Below are 26,611 nucleotides of genomic sequence, written 5' to 3'. Positions count from 1 at the left end.
AGCCAGGAAAATGTGAACACAGGACGCTTTGACTTGGAGGGAATGTGAGAATCTACATAATGAACAAGACTGAACTTGAATGTTAAACTCGCAGACTGGAGAAGAGAGAGAGGGAGGGACAGAGACTGGCAGAGCCAGGACGCAGCACTCCCAGGGATCGCTCGGACAAGGTTAGTGCCCTCCTAGGAGGTGGCAGGAGGTATGCTGGGGCCACACAGGGTGGGGGACACATGGCAAGGTAAGGGAAGAACTTCTCCTCAGCACATTCTGCTTGTTACAGTCCAGTCATTTATTCATTCTTGAGATTCATTCTGGATGGAAACACAGCCAGGGCATGCTAGGATTTGTAGTCCCTCCACATCATGGACACATTTTTCTTTTCCTAGAAGTAGATGGTGCAGAGGAATCCAAGGATTGTTCTCAATCTGGAGAGCAATGTGTGAATGTTTTTTTCACCACTACAGTGAATCAGATATTCAGCTTGTGGTGCATACGTTTCTGGAACCCCCTTTTTGTGCTAACACGCTGTAACACATGCGCATATTGCATGTTACATTGACGCATGGTTATATTTGTACATAGAAATGTGCGCCCATTGCTGGGTTCATGGTGCACTGACTGCAGTGAATTGCTGATGAATGTTATATTTTGTTATATTATTTTTCTGTGCATTCAGAATCCTAAAATTATTATAGGAAGGATTCCCCAATTGTCTAACAACCCTGTTCCTTCCTCCATATGGCATTGAAGTGTTTTGGGACCTCAGCCAGGCTGTTCTCAAGCTGCGCACAGAGATTTTGGTCGCCCAGACAAACATTGCGATCGTCTCTAAAATCTACTAATACCGCTCACTGAACCCTAAACATCCGACAGCTAACGACTGCTGTTTCCTATGGAGGAGAACACAACCGGACATCTCCCTCTCATCCTCCCCTCTCCATAGCACAAACATTCACTAACAATTGACAATCATCTTTCACCTGTGTGTATCTCCAGTGTGTATGAGGATAACACATGCCAGGGACCCTGCGGGCACAGACTGAGGCTGGGCACACCTGATCTGCAGCTCTACTGTACAATCGTATGATCATCCAGAAAGTCGCAGCCATGGAAAGTTTGGATGGGAATGACTTTGACAGCTTCCAATTTTTTTTTTTTTGCCAAGAGGATTTTCTCCAGGCTTGTACACAGGCAGGACAGGAGCTTCGTTATACACTTCCTATTAGTATCATTCTATGCAAGTGATGCCCGGTGTATGCCAGAGCCAGATCACCAATCAGTCTAGTACCTATCACTGCTATGATCCAGGGTACTGGTGACATTTTAGGTTCAGGCGGGCAGTGAGGTTACATTTTCCTCATGCCCATGAACCATGCCCGCAGTTGAGATGGAGAATGTAGCTTCTGACCCTATAGAGAATGACTGGCTGCACTAGTGGGGATCCAGTACAAGCCCCTTGTCAAATGTTGAGATGCTTGTTTATTAGGAACCATTGTTTCACTTGGAACGGCCAAGCTGCTGGAGAGAACACAGCACTACAGTATTCTCCCCAGCCCCTTTTACTGGGGCGCACCACCCGGCCAGTAACCAATCGGTTGTTTTTGAGTGGTTACTGAAGAGTTGGGTCACAATACAGCGGCCGCCACCTGCTTACAACTTTTTCCCACCAAGCTTAAAAAACATTCTGGGTTAAACACTGCACTAGCTGTTTTTGCAAGCGTTTTTTAAGAAAAAAATGGTTAACGGGTGGTTGGTGGGGGAAGTTTTGCCGCACATTTTTTTAAATGCTACATGTACTGTTCAGGGTTGATTTGCTATACCAGCAACCTCTATAAATGTGAATAGGTATTGTTGTCATCACTTATAGTGTTTGTAAGCATTCATTTTAATACTTTGCAATTTAAAACACACACTACTTTGCTAAAGTTTTTGCAGCTGCTTGCAAACGCCTACAAAATGCCAAAAGCTACTGCTTGTTACCATTCTCAGGCGCTTGGCATTTGCCTCTAGGCTTCAAGAAGCAGTAAACACTCCAGATTTTTAACTGCTAGTCTGAATATATCCTTGGGTTTTTGCAGTTTACTAAACCTTTATAAGATAATTATACATTAGGTAGAAATAAAGAAAATCCAATTGTAACATTATACAAACAGGCCTTTAGAGACGGTAGTGCACCTGATTTTACTAATATTATTAATAAACATTATTCATATAGTGCCAACATATTAGCGCTGTACATTAAATATGGGAAACTAGTTTAGCCATTGACATATACAGTCGCACCTGCAGCGTTTATGAGCTGCAACTTTGATGGGCCAGATTTACATCTTTTTTTATCAAACATTGTTTGGCTATGGTGCCTTTATTGTAAATAATACCCCATTGCACCTTACCAGCTCATTTGTGGTGCATTGCAGTAAAAATTTTAAAAAATTGCAGTCACTTTTTGTGAGCTGACTTGCAGCAGTCATTGCACAGTTCAACCCACATCTTTGCAGAGTCCATGCCAGAACACACAGCACTAAAAGCCGCTGTGATACAGATTCTTCCTCCTTTTCTCTGTCCAATCACAGGCTGTGGGAGGGACAAGACCTGTAAGTGTTTTATGAATTACAGCAGGATGAAAGCAAGTCTCTTGTCCTACCAGGGACCAGTGTGAAAACTTTAGTACAGAAATGATCCTTGGCGTATGACAGCTTTATATGTATTTATGTGTGTGTTCAGCTGTTTGCCTGGAGTTCAGCTGGAAACGCTGGGCTGGTTGTAACAGGATCCTTCATCTAACAATGTGATTTGTATATAGCTGGTGTGAGGAAGATATTCTACAACCAGGACAGACAGAGAACTGAGAATGGACGACTCGGGATCCTGGTCTGAGACCTCCAGCCCTGACGGCACGCTGCCTTCAAAGGGGTAAGAAGAACTGCAAAGTACTAGCTGACAATTTCCGTATATACCTGCATGTGGACTCCTGACCCTGCTGTGTAAGCATTGACTGGCAAGGCTGGATGATAGTGGAGAGGGAATAAGTTCTATACACTGTCCAAGTCAGTGATTGCAAATTTATTTACCTATTTGTTTCTGCATAAATTGTAGTTATTTATATGGCTTCCTCTCTGTATGAGAAGACCAGAAGCGCTATTGGTAACATTTCCCAAATCTCTTATTGGTATGGTAAGGTATGCTTTGATGCCTATGGCCAGTGAGGTATTAAAGGCTAATTTCACCCAAAGTAATTTAAGTTGTGGACGATGCCTAATGGCCTCTGGCTTCTTGGATGTTATAGTGAGATCTGTGTGCTGTAATTCCTGGCTCTGCTCCTGTTCACATTGGGCAATATTGACACTTTTTATCCAGCTTATATAAATGGTATTCATCAGAACCAAATAATAATTGTGTCTTCTAAATAAAAAAAAAAAAGATGGAAAAAAGTTTTTAAGTTGACAAGGCAATGGGTTCATCCAATGAGGTAGATTTACAAAAGGGCTATTCTCTAGGCGAAGTGAGTATTTACCTTGCAAAGGGTACTTGACCCGGGTATCTCCTTTAACCAGTCCCTCCCACACCACCTCAGCCAACTACCTTCACCGCCCCAACTCAGAAAAAACTACCCAAAGTTTGGGAGGGCGGGAAGCTCACTTTAGCTACGCCAACTACCAATGCCCTTCTATTCCTGCCCAGCCCTTTTTACCTCCTCCGCCAAATCTCACCCCTAATAATCACCCCACCATAACCCACACCCCATTAGCACCCAGTCATCAGGCTCCTGCGTCTATGTTGTCGTTTTCTTGTCAGCTCCGGGCCTGCATTTCCTTAGTTTAGTGAATGAAGTGAAGCTCCAATGACTTCAACCATCCAATTATATGCAAGTAAAAAACTTGTTGTGATTGGATTTTCTTGTGACTGGATATACCTTGCAAAGTGACTTTTCCCTGCATTCATCAAGCTGCAGGGACATAATTCATATTGCCATGTGAACAGCTTAATTACCTTTAGGAAATAAATCCCATTGTTTTGTTTGCTCTATGGTTTTGCAGTGTTTCTCCATGCTGAACTGAGAACTGTGATAGGTTCTTTTTTTTGTCATTGTGTTTACATTGCAGAATTCCTGTCAGCTTTTCAAATTATCTACGCAATGGCATAGTTAGGGAAAGGTCAGGGAGAAAACAAAGAAGCTATAGGATTGCCAAACACTTAATTTACGTAATATGTGATAAACTAGGAAAAAACAAACACTTAAAGAACACTTGAATGATGATTGTGAGACTTTGAAATGTTGTGCTGTGATCATGTCCAGTGGTCATGGCTGGTGTTCTCTGCATGTCTGAAGTTTAATAGGAATGTTTAATGATCATATTCAGTAGTCATGTTGTGATGGGAGAGGATGTGTTCCATTTCTGTAGTAAAAGGGTGTAAAACTATGTTGATGGTGTAATATTCAAACCAAAGTCAAACATTATAGCTTGTCTGTAATATAACTTATGTGTGTACATTGTCCTCCCCAGCTCCTTTAGCCGGGCGCACCACCCAGCACTTTCTAGTAACCACCCAAAAACAGCCGGGATGGGTCACAATACAGTGGCTGCCACCAGCCTACAATTTCTTCCCACCCAGCTTTAAAAAAAATCTGGGTTGAACGCTGCTGTAGATAGTATAATAGGACGGTATGATGATAAGGTCTGTGTGGGTTATGGCGCTTTAGCAATCTTGTCATGTTAGGGTCATGTTGGGGCCCGGACACCTACTGTATGGATGTGTGGGTCCCATTGGCAGTCCTGTCACTGGTCTTGTAATCAGGTCATCTAGGAGCTTGGGTTTTTTATACCTTCTGGATTATGTTGCACAACAGTGATGATTCCATGATAATTCTAACAAGGATTCCACATCAGGTCATGGTGGGGCTTGGTCACCTTCTGTAGGTCTGTGGGGGTCTGGTCACCTTCTGTAGGTTTGTAGGGGCCTGGTNCTGGTCACCTTCTGTAGGTCTGTGGGGGTCTGGTCACCTTCTGTAGGTCTGTAGGGGCCTGGTCACCTTCTGTAGGTCTGTGGGGGTCTGGTCACCTTCTGTAGGTCTGTGGGGGTCTGGTCACCTTCTGTAGGTCTGTGGGGGTCTGGTCACCTTCTGTATATATGTGTTGGTCGTGTCCCATCAACATTGCCGTCATTGTTCTTGTGGGGTCTTTGGATTCCTATGTCTTTTGGTTCATGTCACACTACAGATTATTCCACTACTCTTGCAATCAAGTTTCTGGTCTGGGAATCGGGTCATGGTGGGGCCTGGTCACCCACTGGATATCTGTGTGGGTCATGTCACATCAACGGTCCCATCACTGGTCTTGTGATCAAGTCTTCTGCGTTCCTGGGTTTCTGATGTATTTTTGGGCCATGCCATATTCTACTACTCTTGCAATCAGGTCATGATGGGGCCTGGTCATCTACATATGTCTGTTAGTGTAAATCTACATCAGCAATTCAGTCACTGGTCTTGTAATCAGTTCATGTTGCGTTTTGAGATCTTTTTTGGGCCATGTAACACTAGCACTACCACTAGTCTCGTCATTAGGTCATGAGGAGGCCTGGCACTTTTTATTTTTATGGTCAATGTCACACTAGCCATCATGTCACTAGCTCAACAAAATTAAATCCTTTTTTGTATATATTAAGTAAATGGGTACATTTGTTAAGTAATTAAAATACAGTTGTTTTAGTAGTAATCACTTGTGAAAAGCAGACTTGTAAAGTGGGGAATACGGATACATAGAAACATTGGTAGATTATCCTTTCTGTTCTGTGATATCTCAGAATTCCGGAATACCCATTATTTTAACCCCTGGTGTCAGTGCTTACTGGGACAAATAGTGGAGGTGAATCACCATGTCTGAGTCAAAGACAGCAATTAACAAAAGAGTACAGAAATGAGTTACTGTACTTTATCCAAAAAGTTTTAGCTTTCACACCTTTAAATTTGGCCAGAAATGTGACCAACACTATAGTTTTGCCAAGTTTATGGGGAGGGGTCACTAATTAGACATAATTAGACCTTCAAGTTCCTTTAACAGAGACCATATGACCAAAGCTTTGTCACTGGCTGAGCACCAGAATGGGAGCCAAATGTAGCCTCTTACTGAAAAAAGTTTTGAAGTCTGTTGCTGTACAGTTGCTGTACAGCTGTAACATTATTGAGGGTTACTAAAAATATTTTAATTTCTTTAATGATGGAACAATTTTGTAGACCAAGTTCCCATTTTTCTTTTTTGGTTTGGTGAAGAGGGAGGAGAATATTCCATCACACTTTGGGATAGACCAGACATTTAGACTTTGTGCTAATTCCAGACTTTGTGCTAACTCACATTTTTGTAAGCTTTGCATGCCTAAGGTTGATGTTTCCATTTACTTTGGCAGCTAGAGAAAGCTGTCACATCACTAAATACACTGGGAGGATTCTCCCTGAACACATCTTGTTTGTGTCTATGCCCAAATAAACTTTTTTTATAAAAAGATCTGTTACTAACCATGTATTGCATCCACAATGCATGGCCACGTAACACAACCCAAGTCATATTAAAAAATGTAAAATAAAATCCTTGTGCATGTGGTCCCTCAGCTACTAAAAAGCAGATTTAAAAATATAAATTTGTATGCAGTAACTGTTCCAGGTAGAAAAGGATGCCAGTAGATTTGTAGCTCTACAGACAGCAAATCCACCAATTACACATTTTGCACACTTCACTTCTACTTAAAAAAGAAATACATCATTTGGATGTATGAAGTGGTTTCACTTTTACAGACCCCTGACATATACCAGTGGAGTTTTCTGAGACTTGTAGTGGTATAAAGACCAAAGAGGGTGAGGTGAGACATGCTGGGACTTTTATTGCTAGGACACCTAGAAAGTGCAGAAAACTTGTTTTCTCTTACCTTAGTTCCATCCTAACCGGGCATTCCCAGCAAGGTTCACATCTAGCTCTTTTGCCCAGCAACCACTGAAGGCTATAGGAGGTCCAGCACCCCAAGCAGACAACCAGAGTTTGTGATGTCAGTCTGTGGTATGACATTGGAATCTGCGGTATGACATTGGAATGAGAAAACAATTGTATGACTTTGTTCAACCATTGAGCGAACCTCTTTTGTTATGAGCTTGTACACAGTACTGATATTACTGCAGGTACTATAGGATTTAACTGCTGTGTTGTGTGTAATGCTAGCCATGCAAAAAATCACTCCAATTTGATTGTCATGTATTTGATCAACACATTCGATTTAAGTGTTGACCGAAAAATATTCAATCTTACTACTACTTATAGCAATCAATGTACGGTCTAAGAGGAGAAAATGACACTAAAGGTAAACGTTTTTGCGTGTATCATTTAAGAGATTCTGTACAGCTTTGAGCTCTTTAGTTTACAGTAAACTGTCATAAATTTTAAATGTTATAGACCTAAATGTATAGAATCTACAGTCTTCCAGCTGTTGTTTTGCTACACAGGTTCCTCCAGCATGCTTTGACAAGCACATTTGGAATGGTTTTTAATCCTAAGCATGCTAGAAAAGATCACTCAGGAACTGTCGAGAACATAAAGAATTTCTCAAAGTATACCTCCAGTCATGCAGCTAAATGTACAACTGAAATTATTATTATTACACAGAATTTTATAGCACCGACATATTATGCAGTGCTGTATAAAGTCCAAAGTCCTGTCCCTAGCTGTCCCTCAAAGGGGCTCACAATCTAATGTCAATAATACAGTCTAAGGTCACTTTTGGGGGGTAGCCAATTAACCTAACTGCATGTTTTTGTTTTTGATACACACATAACTATTGTATCTGACATTTTGTTAAAAATTTTGTTCAGATACCTTTGGAATATACACACTGTTGCCACACGGCATATTTGTATGTAGCTTTGTAGGTTAGCTGCTTGCTTATTGGAAATGAAGTCAAGGTAATCACACTTCTGACGACCTCCTATTCTCCTTCATTATCTGACCTTCAGTTGAAATGGCACGTTGCATTACAGTTTTCTTTCTCAAACAGTAATACATGTCAGCCAGAAGATTTATCTGACAAGCTCATTTAGTTTTTCTACTTCCAAATCAAGTGGTACATGTTAATAATACTAAAACTTCTAGTATATAATAATAATACTAGCTGTATCTTGGAATAGGTGAAATGTTTTTTCATGAATGCTGGGACCAAAGGTTTTTTTTATATATATTTGCCTGAGTTGCACATTAAACTGCAATGTCAACTTTCTGCCAAATGCGATACAGGAACGTAGGAATGGGAATGATCCTACTTGCCTGCCATGGTGTTGCTTATCTTGGTCTTTTGTGTTTGTTCAAGTTTTTAGTGTGCCAGTTAGAAACCCTAGACACATAAAACCTTGAGTCTACAAAGACTTCTTACATAAGTATAGCTAGGATCTCATAACTTTTAAACTGTGGGTACCAAAGAAATAGAGAATGTTTACTTAGCCTAAAGAATAGATTAAAGCTTTGATCACTTGAGATATCCAATAGTACAAAATAATTTACAAAAAAAATCTGAGGTTTTACTTGCTTAGTTGTTTGAAGCAAACACGGGGTGAACACTCTATTCCTTGAGTAAATCACTCCCACCCCCAGACTATAGAAAAGAACAAGATAAGATTTCAAATAGGAAGTTACACTTTAAGATAGCCATGCCCTGAGGTTTTAGCTATGACTAACGGTTGGTAAAGCTAGTAGTGTCTGCTGTTTTAGAATGATAGAAGTGGTTAGGTTTTGATGACTTATCATTTTGTTGCATGTTTGGCAGTGAGAACCACAGAAATCATAAGACATGAGAATAAAATCCTTTATTAAGAGACAAAATATTCCTACACACAGCACTGTCCATGCAGGCAGTCCACCCAATGCTTGAGACAAAATGATCAGGCCATTGTGGTCTTCCCTAGGAATGGTAAGAGGAACTACTGCCTGTCCAAAATTGTACAATATTACACAAAGATATTTCCAAACCTATCCTCATAAAATGATTTGCCTAAATCTACTCGTGTTTTTGTCACCTTTATTTTTTCCTTCATGCTAACTTCCATATAACAAATGTAAAAATTCAGAGGCTGGGTGAGAGGTTTACTAAAGTAAAAGACTAGTATATTTTTGTAGAAGCCATCAAACAAAAAAGGGACAATGAGTAGCAGAGAGAGATAGAAAGCCTTAGTTTGTACGAGGGACTGTCTCTTCAAATGAAGGACAAATGGGAGTAATGTATATATGTACGAGTACATGTATGTACAAGGATATGCATATAGTAACCTCTGCTTCTCATAGAGAATAATAAATGCTTTGCAATTCAATCCCCCCCATGTTGTAAATTGTGTTGTGACTGTAAGTAACAGAACACAACCTGTAGCCATTATTTCCTGTTGTAGGAAAGTATCCTCCCAGTTTTCTTGAGAATTTTGGCAATGGTGGTGCTATGTGTATTTACTTATGGCTCAAAGAGCAACTTTACCTATCCAGGAAACAGTTACCAATATAATCATTACTCAGTTTATTGTTTTATTTAATCCATATCAATTATTTAAGTGTTTTCTTTTATCACAAAATTTCAGATGGCAATCAATGCACAAGGCAATGTGTCTCCAGTTTATGTCTGTCTTGTGAAGTGTGTCCCCAGTGTCCAGTATCTGTGACTCCCTCCGGCATGCTCACAGCCTTTGACCATCTTCTGCATCATGTCAGTAGTCTTTGACCATTTCATGTTGCATGTCTTCAATCTCTGACACTATTCTGTAGTATTATATTCACTGTATTGTGCGCCTCCTTTCAGGGATCACATTTGAGACCTCCTGTTATCAAATTGACCACTACAGCAATAGACCTAAAACGGGAACAAATATAGATAAAAGAGAGGTAGTTGTTGTAGAACATAAAATTGGTTGCAGCCAGATTTAGCTTTGTTTAGTCACTTAAATTTATTCCTTGTATCTTCCCTCATGTGAGTCAGATACTATATGCTATGGGCTACAGACTTATTTGTTTAGGCAAAACTGCCATACATTATAAATTTTTTGGCTTGATGGTGTTTACCTCATACCCTATTGTTTTGCAAAACCGTACTGATTCACTAGAATTTACTTTGCTGTTTCTATTCTTACTTTGTGTACAGGAGTACAAGATCTTGTGTTTGCACGTGTTGAGTTGCATTTTAGTGCAGTTAGCCAGCCCATTCCTAATAATAATTGGGCTATGAATTGGCCTCCATGTAGTGTAACATAGCTGTGTTCTGGATGTGCATTGAGTGCCAGTTAATGCCACTGAAAAGTGCCAACATGTGTATGCTTTATTACAGGGTATTGTGGGAATAAACAGTTTATATTGTGGGTTATTACAAGTTTTAAGCCTGTAGCCCAGGAGAGAAGAACTCAAGCAGGGCTGGTGACACTTGTTGGTATTTCAGAGCAACAGAGGAAGCATTGTAAGATCAAATAGGAATTTAGGAGCTCACTAGATTTTGGACTGACTCGACAGGTACAGTTTTTTGTATATAACCTTAAAAAACAAATGCAGCTGCTACATCGACTTAATCTCCAATTATATTATATTTTTGTTGTTAGGTTTAGATATATTTTATGGTAAATTCAATGAAAATTTTGAGTCTGCATGTTACCTGGAGTCACCCCTTAATATATTGACACAAATCTGAGTACCTGAGGTCACGTCTTGGAGGAGTTGTGAAAACAGCAGACATAAGTAAAATAAATATGTCAGATACAGAATCCTTTACTTCAGCTCCAATTTTAACCCAATTTTCAGTCTTTTCTGCCAGTTGGCAAGAGACAGTGAGCTTTGCACGTATTTGATGAGAAGAACGCGAGAGCTTTGCATTTTTGGCTTTTGTTCCATGATATCACAAATGAGTTACAAATATGTGGAGAAGATTTGTGAAGTGAACCAGCACAGATTGATTTGTTTCCATTGCCGGCACTAGCATATTCACTTGTGTTTGACATTTCACATGTGCTACGCTCGTAAACGGAAACCCGATGTTTTCATATATCAAACATATTGGATTTTGAAGGGCGTTTGGCAGAAAATCATTGACATAATGTCTGAGTGATAGATGGGATGACAGTTTGTGAAATTCTAATGTTTGATTCTCAAGTTATTATAAGCTGATGTGAGTAATAAAATGGTCAGGATTACAAAACTAATGCTATTTTTATATCTGTATTTTTGACTGTCTAATTTTTTAGATAACAGACTTTTTAAAAGTACTGGGCAATACATTCATATTCCCTATGTTCTATTCCTTAAAAATAGTGCAAGAACAGAAAAATACCTATTTTTTTGTCAGAAATCAAGTGAACAATTAGGTCTTTTTCACACCCGACCGTCACCCCCCCCACTCTGCACAACAAAAACTGCTGCAAATCACACCTCAGGTGACATGGCTGCAGCTGCAACACAAATCTTTAAACAGCAACCTCATGGATAAATACAATTTGTTGCTTTTGGGGACTGTGCTGCGATCTGCTGCAACTTCATGCAAAATATGTTTCCCAACCATTTCGATTCATTTGAATTATATATTTTTGGACTGCTGTAGAGCTTACGGCAGTATGCTGCAGCTCACCACAGGTCTAAAATGACCCTTAAAGCAGAACTAATCCCAGTGGATACTCACCTGTCCCTGTTGTAGCCACCATCTTCTTCTCTTCCTCATTCTGATATTTGGCCATCTAGATTGGCTGGACAGGTATGATATAAGTGCTGAGCAAGTTTGCAGGATTTCATTCAGTCCTGTCACCTGCAGGGGAAGCTGGGATGTGCGGGGTGTTCTGGCAACCAATGCTGAACTATGCATGCACAACTTATAGACGTTTGACAGCTGGGACGGGGATTAGGCAGGGATGAATACTTCTTGCAGAAGCGACAACGCCTGTCACTTTCTGCCACAAAGACCTGCCTGACCCTGAATTCTTAAAGAGAAGCTTTAGTTCCACTTTAACTTTCTGTAGTGAGGTGACAATGCATGCAATAAACAGAAAATTGTCAGCTTTCCTGAATTCTACCCTGCTGGACTTCAGAGCTCTACTTCCATTTATTTGTTTGCAAACATATTAATCACACAGGGGCTTTGGGGGGAAGGTAGGTGAAGCTACAGACATGTCAGATCACTTTCATTTCCATATATTATTCTCAATAATAGGACGTTGTAAGGGCGACTCACAGACTTTTAGGGTGGTGTCACCAACAAATATAAAAATATTTCTTCGTGGGAAGATGTGAATTGATCAGTAGTGCAGGTTCCCTGAACTGTCAAACCAGCATGCTACGTCATAAGCTGTCAGACACCACAATAGACCATGCAGCTGACCTATACAGAACACAGCTTGTGGAATGTGTCATACCAGAGAGGGTGTAGACACTGTAACCTTTTGTGTAATGTTAGAAAAGAATTTCCTTGGAGCATGTCAGAACCTGCTGTACTTTCATTGTGTCTGAGAATGATTTGTTCAGAAGAGCCCGCCGCATTCATTGAGGATAAGGTAGAATTAGTCATTTTGCAAGTTTTGTTTTGAATCGGCTTTAACTCTGCTCATCATTGAATCAACATGTGTTCTTCACGTGGTGGTTTGACACTGAGTCACTCTGTAGAAAAATGACGGAAGGATATTGACGTTTGTTTTTTATGGTTAATGGAAAACTCCCTTTTTCTAATCACCGATACAACATTTAAAATTGCTAAAACCATATTGTAATATAAAACTAATAAAATAAACTTTCTGCTTCAATCTGTAGACAGGTATGACTTTTTACAATTCCTTGATTATTCCACTTTTCTTTCCTACGGCCAGAAATAACAATATCTACTTTCTAGGTGGGATTTTCCTAGAGTTTAATCCAACTGCTCATGTAACTGGCTCGCTTTTGGCCTGTTGCAAAATGGATAATACTGCCGGGGCTGGTAAAATAACTGAAGGAACAAAAATGGAATCGTTAGCAACCAAATGTCTTGCTTCTTTTGCCTAGACAATTATGAATCCTGGTCTACTGCAAAATCACTTTTGTTGCTATTTTCTGTTTTACTGTTTTCTTTGTTATTAGATCTCAATGTTGTCTCTATTAAGTCTAATAATTGCCAGTTGTGCTTAGTAGATTTGGCATTCCTTGGTACAACACAGAGACTATTCATGTAATTGTAGTAGGCTGACCCTCCCACTTAGCAATCACATTCAGCCAGTGTATTGGCATGGCTTAAAATCTCATAATATACAGAATATAGGCAAGGAAGGACGGAAGTAAAATGTTTATATATCTCAGACAAGAGCACCATGTGAGTGACATTTTACATTTTCACATATAGACTACATACTACTTCTGATGGGGATACGATCAATTACCAGTGTCAGAAAAATGATTGCCACTGCAACTCTGTATGTAACTGTTCATAGAAATTTAAATGATCCCTAAGGCATCTGCTGAGACCCTATGCATTTTTTCTGTTATTTTCAATACATTTTCTAAATTTTACAACAGACCTTCTTCATGTTCTTTCAGCTGTTTACATGGCTGAATGTTCATAATGAACTCTTTACACACTCTTCTTTACACACTTGCGGTTGTGAATTGTAAATAAGTTAGTTGTGGTTTCAACTGCTCATCCCATTTCATTGTGTGAAGGCTACCCTGTATATTTGTTAGCAAAACAGAGAGCAGGTAAACCATAATTTGGCATTACCAATATCCCTTTTATATTTTAGCTGTGAAATTTGAAAAATAGTAGTGAATATAAATGAGACAACCCCAAGAATGTATGCTTACTGCTTTTAAACTACAATCTTTATTGCTATATTTGATTTTAAACTCAGACTATGACACGTCACAGGGAACAAATCTAACTTCTATACAGGGGTGCTTGACACCTTTCATGCTATACACAACATAGGATTGAATTTTAATTATATCCAGCCCCATAACTGTTACTATCTAGTTATGCACACTTGCAATCATTCAGAGATAACAATATTCCTAACTCTGCTGCATTTTCCATAAAAGAATGAGTTTATACTCCACAGAATGAGTGGCAGTAAGCTGCAATTTAGTAACGGTATAAAGACCCAAATAAATCTGGCTTCAAAGGATCACAGAAAATTCTATCAAAGTCTAACAACAGTGAATAGCATTAGCTCTTATTAGTTGTTTATGTGCTGTGCAGTTTTTAGCAGCCTAAAGCCCTGTACAGAAATCAGATACATGTCATATTACTGTCGAGGGAAATGATCTTTTGTGACAAATGAATGAATGAGTGCTGTACACAAAGTTCTGTGCTGTCAATAGTTGTGTTGTGTATAGGAATGGTTGAGCAAAAAAGGAGCTTCTATCTGTTCTGTGGTTCATTCATCTTCACCCTACAATGAGAAAGGCAGACTATTGTATCCCATTCCCACCCATGATTACAAAGACAGAAAATGGTTGCCATTTGTGTAAATAATTAAACACAATTACGAGCCCCCCTCTGTTCTGTGGTTCAAGCAATCCCACCTTATGATAGAAAGGGCAGAATATTCTACCCAAGGGCATATTGTACCCACGCGTGTGAATGATCAATGGAATGTGATTTGAAATGCCCATTTGTTGTGAGGTTCAGCCAGTCCCCACCCTCGGAAGAATAGTTTACATGTGTATTCTGTGCTTTCAGACTTCGATCAATTATCAATTGGAAAAACTAATCATGGTCTGAAGCATACAATTGGCAGATCTGCTCTGTTTACTTGACTTAAGAGACCAGGATAAGCTATAAATACTAAGTACAAAGTCCATCTATTGTCCACAAGGGAAGTGTTAACTCTTTTTTATACCAATTATTCCAGACATTAGCTCTGCTTGTGTAACTCCAGCTGCTTAGTGTATTCCTGCATGTGCTGGGTTGTGTGTTCAGCCTTGGACCTTGATGTACATCTCTTGGCAGTTATGACCATACACTGTGTTAGGAATTAGTGATCCGGAAGCAGTGTGCAGTATCTTTGCTGTGCGTGTAGACAGGGCAGAAAAAAAACTGCTGAAAGAAATATATTTTATTGTTTTGGCTTCTTTTGATGGATTTTAAGAAAATCACAGAAACAAGACAAGGACAAACTATGATAGCTGGCAGATTACATTTAAAAAATAAGCAAAAATCTATGACCTATTTAGGACATTATACATTTTATTATAATTATTAAAGGCAGAAAATATTCAGTAATATTCAGTTTGAAATGGCATCTCCAGGCAAATATCAACTCCCAAAATAAAGTTCAGCATCTCTTTAGATTTATAGTATATATTGTTGCCCATTGAATCATTGACACATGGGTTCTGGTTCCTTAAACTCCTTCGAGGAACTGAACATTGTTTTTGTAAATAATTTTTGTAAAAATTATCTGACATGTTACTTCAAATTCCTTAAAAACCAAAGTCTTTAGAATACATGCACTCAACTTCATTATCAGCTGTTGATCTATGACGGTTAGAAAACTAATGAAGGCAGTTGTTTGAACTAGTACGTGTAAAATATGTACAAATGCCATGGCAGGGCAAAACACAGTGGTAAAAGGTGCGGGCACGGGACAATATCCTTGCATCCATGACCCATATCAGGCCGAAGCAGTGATTAAACTGGATAAGTCCAAATTTCTCCATGATGATCACTCCCCTGAAAACTATTTTTCATAATGGGTTAATAGGAGCAGAACATGCTGATGACATTTTTTTTTAATAGAAGTGGAAAACATTTATTTTTCAGGTTCGTAGTAATACTGGACAAAGGCAAATCTAATAAACATTTAAATCAGTGTTTCTCAACCAGGGGCCTCCAGAGGTACCAGATGTTCCTTGTGCCTCTCAGGTCAGTTTAACAGATACCAATGATCTTTTTGGCTTTCTGTAAGGATGACATTCTTTCCACTGGCCAGCAATGTAAGAGGCATTCTTCCTACTGACCAGCAAAATAATGTACTGTGAGCTGTGGATATAGAAATTATAGCAGGGGTTCCCTGAAAATTATTTTAAGGAGTTCCCCATGTTAAAAAGGTTGAGAAACACCGAATATAATATTCTACAAGGCGTGAACTGAATTGGCTACATTGACAACTTAAAATACTTTGGTTAGCTTTATGGTTTCATTCTTTTAACTGGACAGTTTTCTTGTTATCAAATTTTGCTATCATAAATGTCTGTGAACTGACACGTATACAGATATGGGTACTAACAGTTTTTAGCCTTCCTTTTCCTTAGTTAAGGAACTAACTTTGCTGAGTTAATCTTAACCGTACAGAAGCTCTAAACATTCCTGTAAATTAAACTTAGTTCATTTAAGCAGCCAGTTTTGCAGAAGTGACAGTGAAAGGTGTGTCTCCACCCATACAGTCACACGGTGAACCAGGTGTGAACAAATGTTGACAAGCCTCACTTGGTGCAGGACACGGCAGAGCCAGGCGTGGCTAACACTTCGAGCTGTGCACTAGGCTGTGTCACACTGGGGGGGAGCAAATCAATTGTAACATAAAAGTTATTTTCTGGGGCAACAGCAAACATTTATATTAATTATCTTTCTTAATATGTTATTTGCAGATTAAACAGATATAAATCTGTTTTTTTTGTTTGTTTTGTTTTTTTTTGTACTTTTCCTAAGAGGAATATGGAGGCTGTCATTGCTGGCCTATTTCTGATATCATTAGTTAACTGGCTGCTATGCTGAATCTCTGTTTCCGTTCCAAGTCATTGACCTGGAACAAGTTTGCATATCAGGGAAAAGTCAGAGTAATGTCTTTAAAGGCATTCTAGCCTTAGGTAACAACTTAATTATTGAAACTACAGATTAAGCATGACACATAGGCAGCTCACTTTTGTTAAAGCAGAACTAAAATTACACTTTTAGGAATACACAAGCAGGCAGGCCATTATTGCAGAAAGGCAAAACCGATGTCTCTCCTACCTGCCTAATTGCTGCACATATCTGTCAATAAAGCTGAGCTGCTCATACCAAAATAACCAGCAATCCAGGCTTCCTCCATGCATGCCCGGAATGAATGATCTTGTGGGAGTTATGTCACCCCAGCCTGGCAAAGAAGGCCGGAGATCGTCTCCAGGAAAACAAGAAAGAATAGGTTGGTGGTGCCCTGTGAGAGAACAAGGGCAGGTGAATATTGCGGGTTTAGTTTAGCTTTAAAATAGGAATCAACTATGGTTTCCCCCCATTATTTCCAGGAAGGGTTATATAAAATAATAATAATAAAAAACGTAATAAATGTATAACTTAATAAAATAAAAAAACTTACATAGTTAAAAAGTTATATATATATGGGGTGTCAGGATTCACCATGTAGGTTTCAGGTATTCTATACAAAATCACATTTATTAAAACATCCTAAACTGCCCAAATTATATTCATCAACTATATCAAGCAAGCACATATCTGTAATGAACAGGAAATATTTACCTTTATGCACTGCTGAACTGCACTTTGTAAATAGTGGGCCTCCAAAATGTGATAGGAAACTGACACTTCTGGGAATGTCCATCTCCTGTTTGTGGATGTAGGTTTCCCCTCGGACCTCATTTGCAGTGATATGGAGAGCAGCAGGAGGAATTACTGGGAGTTGCAGGAGAAGCATGGAGATCCAAGTGTCATTGTTCAGTGGCACAAGACATGTATGCCTTCTGTTATCCCAGGTTGGATATAGTCTATATTCCTTACTTGGTTGCTCTAAAGGGAACCAGGCAGGAATAGGAATTTGTAAAAATCGGATTTTCCAGTTTCAAGGATAGATATGCTTTTGGTTATCCACTTATATTCTCTTTTTGCCAAAGGCAAAACGTCAGCTCAGAGCCAGTCTGACTTGTCCTCTTCCTAAAGCTTATAACTAACAATCTGGAAGAGATTTAAAGAAAACCATTAATATCATAGAATACCTAAGTGCTATGCTTTTATTATTCTTATTTCTAACACTATCATCACTGAACTACCACCAAGCCCAAGATCCAAAGGTCTTCAGCTTCATTTTGGGTACCAGTACTCTTATACTTTTCAGAAGGCGCTCAGCAAAGCAGTCATCATAATTCCCATAGATAAAACTGAATTTCGGTGTTTCTCATGTATTTTATGTTGCAAAAGTATTTGTTCTATATATTCGTTTCAGGATATCTTTCACACGTGTTACTTTCACATTCTCTATAAAGAAATAAAAGGTAGCACAATGTACAGTAACGTGGTCATCTGAGGAAAAAGTCACTATTTCAGTAACCTTCTTGACTCACAGAAAAGAGGATTGTCCGGAAAGTTGACTAATACTTCCTTGGCCTGCTTACAGCTGTAAAAAGAGAACTTTTCCGACAGTCAATTTACATTTGCTGTCATGTGCTGACTGCATTCTGTAGTCTGTACTATATACCGAATATGAGCTGTGAGTGTTGTACTGTCAGACATTGATCAGTGTGTAGAGTTTGTAATTAACTCATTACCTTTTATCTCTTAAGCATGTCAATCCCCTCTAGAACACTTCCAAGCCCTAATCATTATCTGTATATCCCACAATTTTTTTATTGTCATCACTGCTTGATTGCTACAGACAAAAATGGCATTCTTTTCTTGTTTCTCTTAAATCTATATAATCTATATAAATATGTGGTTTCCAGAATTGTATAGTGTCTGTAAAAGAAACCTAACCTGCTATTTCAGAAGCTTAGATCAATAATATTAGAGTAGATGTGGAACAAAAGTGGGGGAGTGTTAGATCCTTTGTCAACTTTATATTACTGTGTCCCCGTTGGGGAGGTTAACCCGCCTGCTTGCATTGGTGACCATTGGCCAAGTGGGAGGAAATCCAATGTTCTGAGTTGTCACCAGAAAAAGAGGTGAGGGGGAAATCAATCTTCCAATGAGGACATCTGTTTCGAAGACAACTCTCTTTGCAGGTTTTCCCCTCACTTTGAGAGATTTCCTCCAACTTTCTGTTACATCTCTGTTACAACATTTCTGTTACAATAGTAAGTAAAGGTAAATTTCTATTTTAAGTTGCATAAATAACAAAAAAAAACTATCGGAGGTTTCACCCTCCCCTACTCTAAAATAAAAAAAAGGCTACTATACTTTACTATACTTTTAATAAAATTCCCAATTTCACAATTTTGGTTCTTTCTTGGATCTCAACGCTGCCAGTAATCTGCATTTGTTTGCAGCCCCTTCCTGTTTACATTCATGTATTCCAGCTATGGCTGTATGGCATTTCCCATGGCAGGCTTCCTGATGGTGACAGCAGTGAACCATGCTTGTGTAATATGTGGTAAATGCCACGTGTAGTCTTTTTTTGGGAAGCTTGTGTGACTGGGTAAGAACATAGGCGCACAGATGGGAGACAGGGACAAGGCGTTGTTGTTGATGTGGGATCAATAGGTATTACTTTCATGGGATTTTAATGAGCTGCAGGTTAGAAATCCTGAAAATTACATGAACATGTTTACATGAGATTGTAGTGATTGGATTATGTGTGCTTATAATTGGTATCACTTGAACTCTTTGCAGTAAACTTTGCAAAACTGTTCTATCATGTGAATGTTTAATGTCCTGAGAAAAAGAGAACATTCCTTGTTCAAAGTACAGTTCCTGAACTGGTTTTAAATGCTAAAAACATCCCCAACAAATTTCTGCTTCATTCAGACTAGCTTTTCCACTTCTCCTGAAATCACAAGGGCTGTAAACCAATAAAAAGGGAATTGAATAGTTCTGCCAGGTCAGCGAGTCATTTCCCAAGGGCAGTCCAAATATGGCTGCCAAAACACAGAGATACTTGCAGCAGGTGTTCCTGCTTCTAGGTAATAATTCTGTGACTGCTGGGCTGAATTAAATCAGAGAAGATTCAGATCTAGTCCTGTATGTATAATTAAATAGATAGTGGTGTCCTGGTTTAAATCTGTCACAGAGGGAGATAAAAATATTTTTCAAAAGCAAAGTTAGCTCACCAAAACTTTTTTCCTTTTACTGCATCACATACCTAAGTGCACAAATGCTGTTACTTTTGGGCAAAATCTGGGGCAGTTCTTAATCTAGATGGTTTGCACTTGGTCACATGGTGGTGTTAGCTACGGATATATCACTACCCCATGGCTCTTATCATCGAAATGAATAAGCTTGCTTTATTGATGAGCAGTGGCAGATAGTAATGGACGATCGCTGTAGATCTCTCTGCCATTTGTAATGGATCTTTTACACTTACAGTGTCTGGCAGTCATTTGTCTATTGTCTAGACTGCAGTACTATCCTCCTTTGAGCTGGTGGACAAGGCAGTACTGTAATAATAATTTCACACTTTTTTATTTGTTACAGGCCTTTGCTTGGCCGGTAGTAATAATAAATCTTCTTCCACTTTTTGTAAATGAGGCTCGATATTTTCTGCCTTGTACTTATATCTTTCCAAATCTATCTTTGTGTATTTTTCCACAGAATCACAGTAAAAAAAATGGAAAAAAAGAGTACGGCTGCCAGGTTGTAGCTATTATTAAAAGGTCACTTTTACTTTGATCTGGCCAGGGTGTGAGATCAATGCAAGCAGATATGTGTACTGCTTACTCTGCAAGGCTGTGACAAATATTTCCATATGCCAGCTTCCTTTCCATGTTTCCATTTTATTTACATATTTTTTTTTCAATACATTTACTTTTGAAGCAGGAGGGACAGCTGATGATGAAAGAAGAGATTCTCTGGGTTCAGTCATTGTTCTCTGACCAAGGGTGTGCTCACATCAGCATTTGTTCTTGGGTGGGTAGAACAAAAAGTCAATCAGTAATCCTGCATTGTTCACATGCCAAGAAGGATCATGCAGTGTAACAGCTTGTCAGTGAGCTGATTCTCCTTTCACTGTCCAACCACAAACTGGGGCATTGAGCAGACCTAGATGAGTTACTTAAAGCAGAACTAACCTGTAGAAGTAAAAAACTGCAGCCAAGCAGGTCAGGCAAGACAGGCGATGTTACTTTTGCAATAAAATAAACTTACCTGCTTTATTTTGGTTTAAATACGCTCACATGTTCCTTTTTTATTATGGGCGCTGCTGTTTCCTTTCTGTTCCGCAAGGAAATTCGTTCAGTGCTGGCAGTTCCAAAGGATGTTGGGATTTAGAAGAAGACAGCGATCAGGCAGGTATATTTCATTGCAGAAGAGACATCGCCTGTCCCTTTCTGCAATAAGGACCTGCCTGATGAGAAATTTTCAAGGCAGAACTTTAGTTCTGCAGCAGAGAAAACTTAGGACTGCTGGCTGGCTATGCTATCTGGCAGGCCTGTATGAATCCTCCGGATGAATAGACAGCACTCTGACACAAATACTATAAGCGTATAGCAAGCTGTTTTCCTGAAGTTCATCTGTAAGCAAATGTAGTAAATAATTTTGCATCCCATTTTGCTACCTGGGGGCACCATCTATCATGGCTGCTGCCAAGCTGCTCCTAATAAGAAAGGTAAGGACATCTAGATATGTAATGAACAATAGCAGGAATTAGTAACCAAAGAAATGCAGGGATTTACCAACAGGAAAATTTCTATGGTCAATGTGGAGTTCCTTTGTACATATATTGATGTTTGTTGCCCATGCATAGCACAGGAACATCAGTAACATCTCAGGTATTGCAGTAATTCATACAATCTCTGCTATGTATATACCATATCTTTACCCACATTCCTAGTGATAAAGCATGGCCAACTGATCTGAACAAACACCCAAATTAGAACACAGGTCTCCACATAGAGCAGTTTTTCTTCTCGCCAAAACATCCAACAAATACATGTCAGTGGAATCCATCTATTGCAGCATCTTGCAATGGTATGTCAAGGATGCAACACTGCTCCAGAATTCAGTGCAGCATTGCAAGTTTCATATACAGGCTGTGCACAGCTATGATATGAATTATGGGATGAATTATCGTTGCAAGGTGGGGCTTCTATCAAAATTTCCACAACCCTGTCACAATCAGTCACAATCCTGTAGCTTGTCAGTCGGCGCCTGGCTAGTTCTAGTCCTGCCTACTGCTTTCAAATTTGACAATGCAATGTAATTGAAACCCTCCCACTAGGTTCTGCAGTGTTTGAGAGTGTCATGTGGGATACAGATGGAGGAGGATTTGGCTCAGTCACGGAAGGTACATTTTTTTTATTTATTTTTTATTTTTTAAATAAGGCTTTTGCATTATATTGAATGCCATTCGTGTTTGTCCTACAAGATCCTTTAGCTTTACTCAAAATGCATTCAGTTTCCAATTCAATTATTCAGAATATAAATATTGTTGACCAGTTCTAAGTCCTTTTTTTTAATATTTTACTAACACAAAGACCAGCTACAAAGAGCATAAGCGTCCTAGATTCTGCTTCGTTTTATACAATAAGTGACAGCTGTGCACAGCAGTAAACATGGGTCAACCAGCGTGGCAGTTGCAACAGACTTTTATCTCATCTGTTGCAGCCAAATTCATTGTTCTGTCAGCAGGGTTTGATTCAGCAGTCACTATGACATGTAATATATAAGTACACAAAGGAACAATTGAGCCTATTTACTTAGCTGGAGCTTAAATACAGACAGTCGCACTCTCTGGACTCATGGGTAATTGTTCATCCTTGGATACAGGATCCTGTAGTTATGAAAGTTGCAAGGTATATAATTTTACAAGCACTGTGTGCTGTGGGAGTGACTTGCCAGGCATTTTGGAGTTAGCACTGAAAAAGCCAGTAAACAATGTTACTGAGTCTTTGTCACGTGTTGTTGTTTGCACAGCAGCATCTCTTGCATATGTTGACTTTGCCGGATGACAAGCAAGCCTTATGTGAACATGTGACCAGGCTATGGATAGTCATATGCTTATATACTATTTAAAACAAACCCTTGCTTATGTCAGTAGCTGCTGACACTGTGGAGCAATTTATCCTCAAAAAGATCACAAGTTGTTCTTAAGGAAGCTCAGCTTGCCCCTCTTCACCGTCTAGGAGTGACATGTTCCAGTCTCCTAATCTTTAATGTAACAAACACAGAGCAGGAGCTCCATAAGGAGAGAAAGGGGAGCTGAGCTGCTGCGAGAGTGTTTACTGCATATTAGGAAGATTGAAGTAAGTCTATATGCTTGGCCAGAGTTTGTAATAAAGTGGATGTCCAGCCAAAACTTTTTTCTGGGTAAAGTGGAAATGGCTAGAGTATTTTGTAATTATGTTTGAAGGGAGATCCCATGGAAAAAAATATTGTTCATGTTCATGTATGAAACAATCCTTTTAGTGGTACAACAGATTATTGCCTTCAGATTACTGTATATTAAAGTTCACATACTGTATCTACATTGAAGACCATCTCTGGACATGATATAATTCACCATAAAGCTAAACAGTTCTGGGTCCTCTCTGCTGCTGGGCCCATAGCAGTCCCATGCACTGCTGTAGCTTTAGGTACTTCTTTAGAATATAAGGCAGTGTTTTCTTTTGATCCGTGTCCTAGATTTAGACACCTAATCTATGTATTACTGTGAGCAGGTTAATACATCTTGAAACTTGTGTTGGGAGGCTTTAGGTGTATGTCATTCTTATCAGTTTGAGACTCTTTGGAGATAATTCAGAATTCATTATCATTTGACTTACATTTGACCTCCTTTTGACCTGCATTTTCTCTACATCTTCCAGACTTGTGTGAGAATACAAACCCCACTTGGAGAAGAAAAAATAAAAAACTAACTGGCACAGGCCTAGGTCCTTAGTATGTCTGTTAGCAACATTTCCCTTGTACTGGGCTCTCTGCCATGTTATCTTTATTCACAAAGCTGCTATAAAAAAGCAGAAATAAATACAGAAAAGGTGGAAATTGTCTCCATATTGTAATGTATTTTAAAAAAAAATGCATTTACCAGACCTCTGCATAAGCTGCTTGTTTCAGGTGTCTGCACAATACATAGGGACAAGCCCAGGTCAGTACTAGCAAAATATATTTATGGGAAATTACAAAATGGTACAATAAAAATATTGTAATGTTTTAAAGGTTGGAGATGTGGGAATTAATCCTGCTGGGCTGGGTTATAGACAAAAGTGATTCCTAGTATGTCTGTAATGTAAAGCAGATGCTAACATTCAGATATATGTAACAAGCTGTTGTATGCCCACAGACCACTCTGATTTTTCTTTTTATTTGAATCTGATTGGTCAATGTAGCAACCCAGGCATGTCTTATTTTAGTGCACAGTTATAAATGAGAATAGTAAATCTTTGTTTCACAAACATAAAAAGTAATCGGTGGCAAAATCCCCAAAGCACTATTACATCTATTCACTGAAGCTTTTTGTAGCCCTCTTTGTATAATTGAAATCTCCTAACCTTCTCCTGAGGATTGAGACTGCTGTGGTGACTTATTGGATGGCTTATATAAAGAAGTGGCTTATTTAAAGCACAGCTGAAAACTGAAATAGCTGAATTTGTGAAAAGGAGATTATAGCACCACCTGCTGGCAGGATAGAAGACCTTATGATAAAAAATTGCACTTAAAAATTATATTTCAAACCTAACAGTTTAATATGCATTGGGGCTTAATCTATGTCATGCTTTATTGAGAATAGACTGAAGTCTTCATTGTTTACATTCTTTCTAATACCCTTGCCACACTTTTAGTGCTGAAACTGGCCACTGTAGGAGATTTAGACATAAAACAGCAGGTTGGCCCATTGGTAGCACTTTTGCTTTTGCAGCTGGGTCATAGGTTCATATCCTGGCCAGGACACAATCTGTAAGATGTTTGTATGTTCTCGGTGTCTGCGTGGGTTTCCTCCCACATCCCAAAAAACACGCAGTTAGGTTATTTGGCTGTCCCTCAAACATGGTCCTTAGACTGTGTTAATAAAAGATGACTGAGGTAGGGACATTAGATCAGTGGTCGCCAACCTTTTCGGTCCCGCGGACCACTAAAATTACAGGCTTCTGACCGGGCATGCGCGGGGAGCCGGGTGCCACCTAAAGAGGGAGAAACCGCCCCCATAGTGATATCATAATTACATACCCCACCCACTCTTCCATCGTAGACCTGAGCCTGCAATGACAGAGTGGGTGGGTTGTGTCCAGGGACAGCCACCTCTCTGAGCCTAGGAACTGTACAAGGGGCCGGGGTCCGCGGCTTTGGCCGGTGCATCTCCCCAGCGGGTCCCTTCTCCTAATAATATTCTTAATAATTGTTCCGTGTGTAAATGAGCAGAACTAAAGTACAAAATCAAATTCAGCAAAATATGAGCCACAAGAAAATCTGTGTACCTATCTACTTGTCATACAAATGTTTTTGGGTAACTCTAGTTTACAAAGTATTTAGGCCCTTGAATAATGATGGTATGTCAAGCTTAATAACCAATAGCATCAAATTATAATGCAGTGTACTGGACAAGACCATTGGCAAGTGAATTGTGATCTTGTAGCAGAACACTTATAAGTGTTTGCAGAAAGGGTCACTGTTGGCTAGGGAATCTGCCTATCGCCTTTTACTTTGTTTGAACACTGCTAACAGAGGTTTTGGTATAATTGATATGACTCGATGGGACCACTGTGTGCCCTTGGCATGGATTATAGCTTTACATTAGTGCACTGCGTGACATTCCTAGCCAAAGTTTGCTCTAGTAAACAAATGATTAGAGTAGAATTCCAGCGGAGTGGAAACAGTTAAGATTTACCTGTACTTGAGTAGGTTGGAAGCCACAATGGACCAGTGTAGGAACATTCCAGTCCTACCATGAGATCTTATTAAGTCACATTCCCTGCAGTGGCATGTCGTAGAGAAATGTGAAATTCATTAGCTGCCATTCTTTGGGATATTAACTATTTGACAGTGTGTTAATAAAGATTGTTTTCACTTTCATTGTTCTTCGGCATCCCATGCACAGTGTATATAATTAATCTGCGTTCATGCTGTCAGATTGTCACGCAGAGTATTAAAGATTGTTTTAGTTTGACAATTCTAGCGTGTATGCTGCTGAGCACCTACACGGAAAAGCTTGGAAGTCAATACATGTTATTTTATGCAAAGTTGATAATTGCATTACAAGGCCCTGGTGTGTTTTCTGCTTACTGAGAAAAAAAACTCACAACCTAAATTTAATTAATTCCTCCCACGACATTGATGTAAACATGTAATGCTATATGCACATTTTACTCTGCATTTAGAGCTTTTCATTGTTTAAGAATAATATTGTGTAAAGTGATCTCATCATGTGTCCATTGTTCAATTTAGGCTGATATTAAAGCCCAACCTCAGCTTTTTTATAGCTATAAAACAATAGGAAGGTTTAGGCTATGTACACATGTCAGATGATTCTTGCGTTATACCAACAGTTGGGCTCATCTCGGGCGAGAATCTGACATGAGGTCACCTGATGTCGTTCATGGATCAGTCCTGACAGCTCCATGAGTTTCCGTCAATAAACGACTGCAATACAAGTAAAGAGAGGAGAGCACAGCCGGGTGTTGCTCTGTCGTTCTCCCCTCCCCATAGAACAGAACGGCGCTGCATGTACAGCGCTCGTTCTTTCATCTGTCACTCCTTTGATGCTGGAAACGATCTTTCATGAAACTATCTCTTGCAAGATTGCCTC

The 26,611-nt window shown here is 39.3% G+C and overlaps 1 protein-coding gene across 5 annotated transcripts in view; it reads left to right on the top strand.

The window, feature by feature from the left end:
• Nucleotides 1-6: 6 nt before the first annotated feature.
• Nucleotides 7-26,611, top strand: part of COBLL1 (cordon-bleu WH2 repeat protein like 1) — a 90,514-nt gene continuing 63,909 nt past the window's right edge. For 3 of the 5 annotated variants that reach the window (XM_072418259.1, XM_072418263.1, XM_072418257.1), the window contains exons 1-2: nucleotides 7-170; nucleotides 2,804-2,913. In XM_072418259.1, the coding sequence (XP_072274360.1) occupies nucleotides 2,852-2,913 (62 nt within the window). In that variant the 5' untranslated portion in view covers nucleotides 7-170; nucleotides 2,804-2,851. Of the gene's footprint in view, nucleotides 171-201; nucleotides 239-2,803; nucleotides 2,914-22,032; nucleotides 22,157-26,611 lie in introns of those variants that run through there. The other 2 variants (XM_072418258.1, XM_072418266.1) reach the window with 2 other exon arrangements.

The sequence above is a fragment of the Pyxicephalus adspersus genome, chromosome 7 (assembly GCF_032062135.1).
Source record: "Pyxicephalus adspersus chromosome 7, UCB_Pads_2.0, whole genome shotgun sequence".
Lineage (NCBI taxonomy): Eukaryota > Metazoa > Chordata > Amphibia > Anura > Pyxicephalidae > Pyxicephalus > Pyxicephalus adspersus.
The sequence above is the reverse complement of the archived record's forward strand: the minus strand, read 5'-3'. Positions and strand labels throughout refer to the sequence as shown.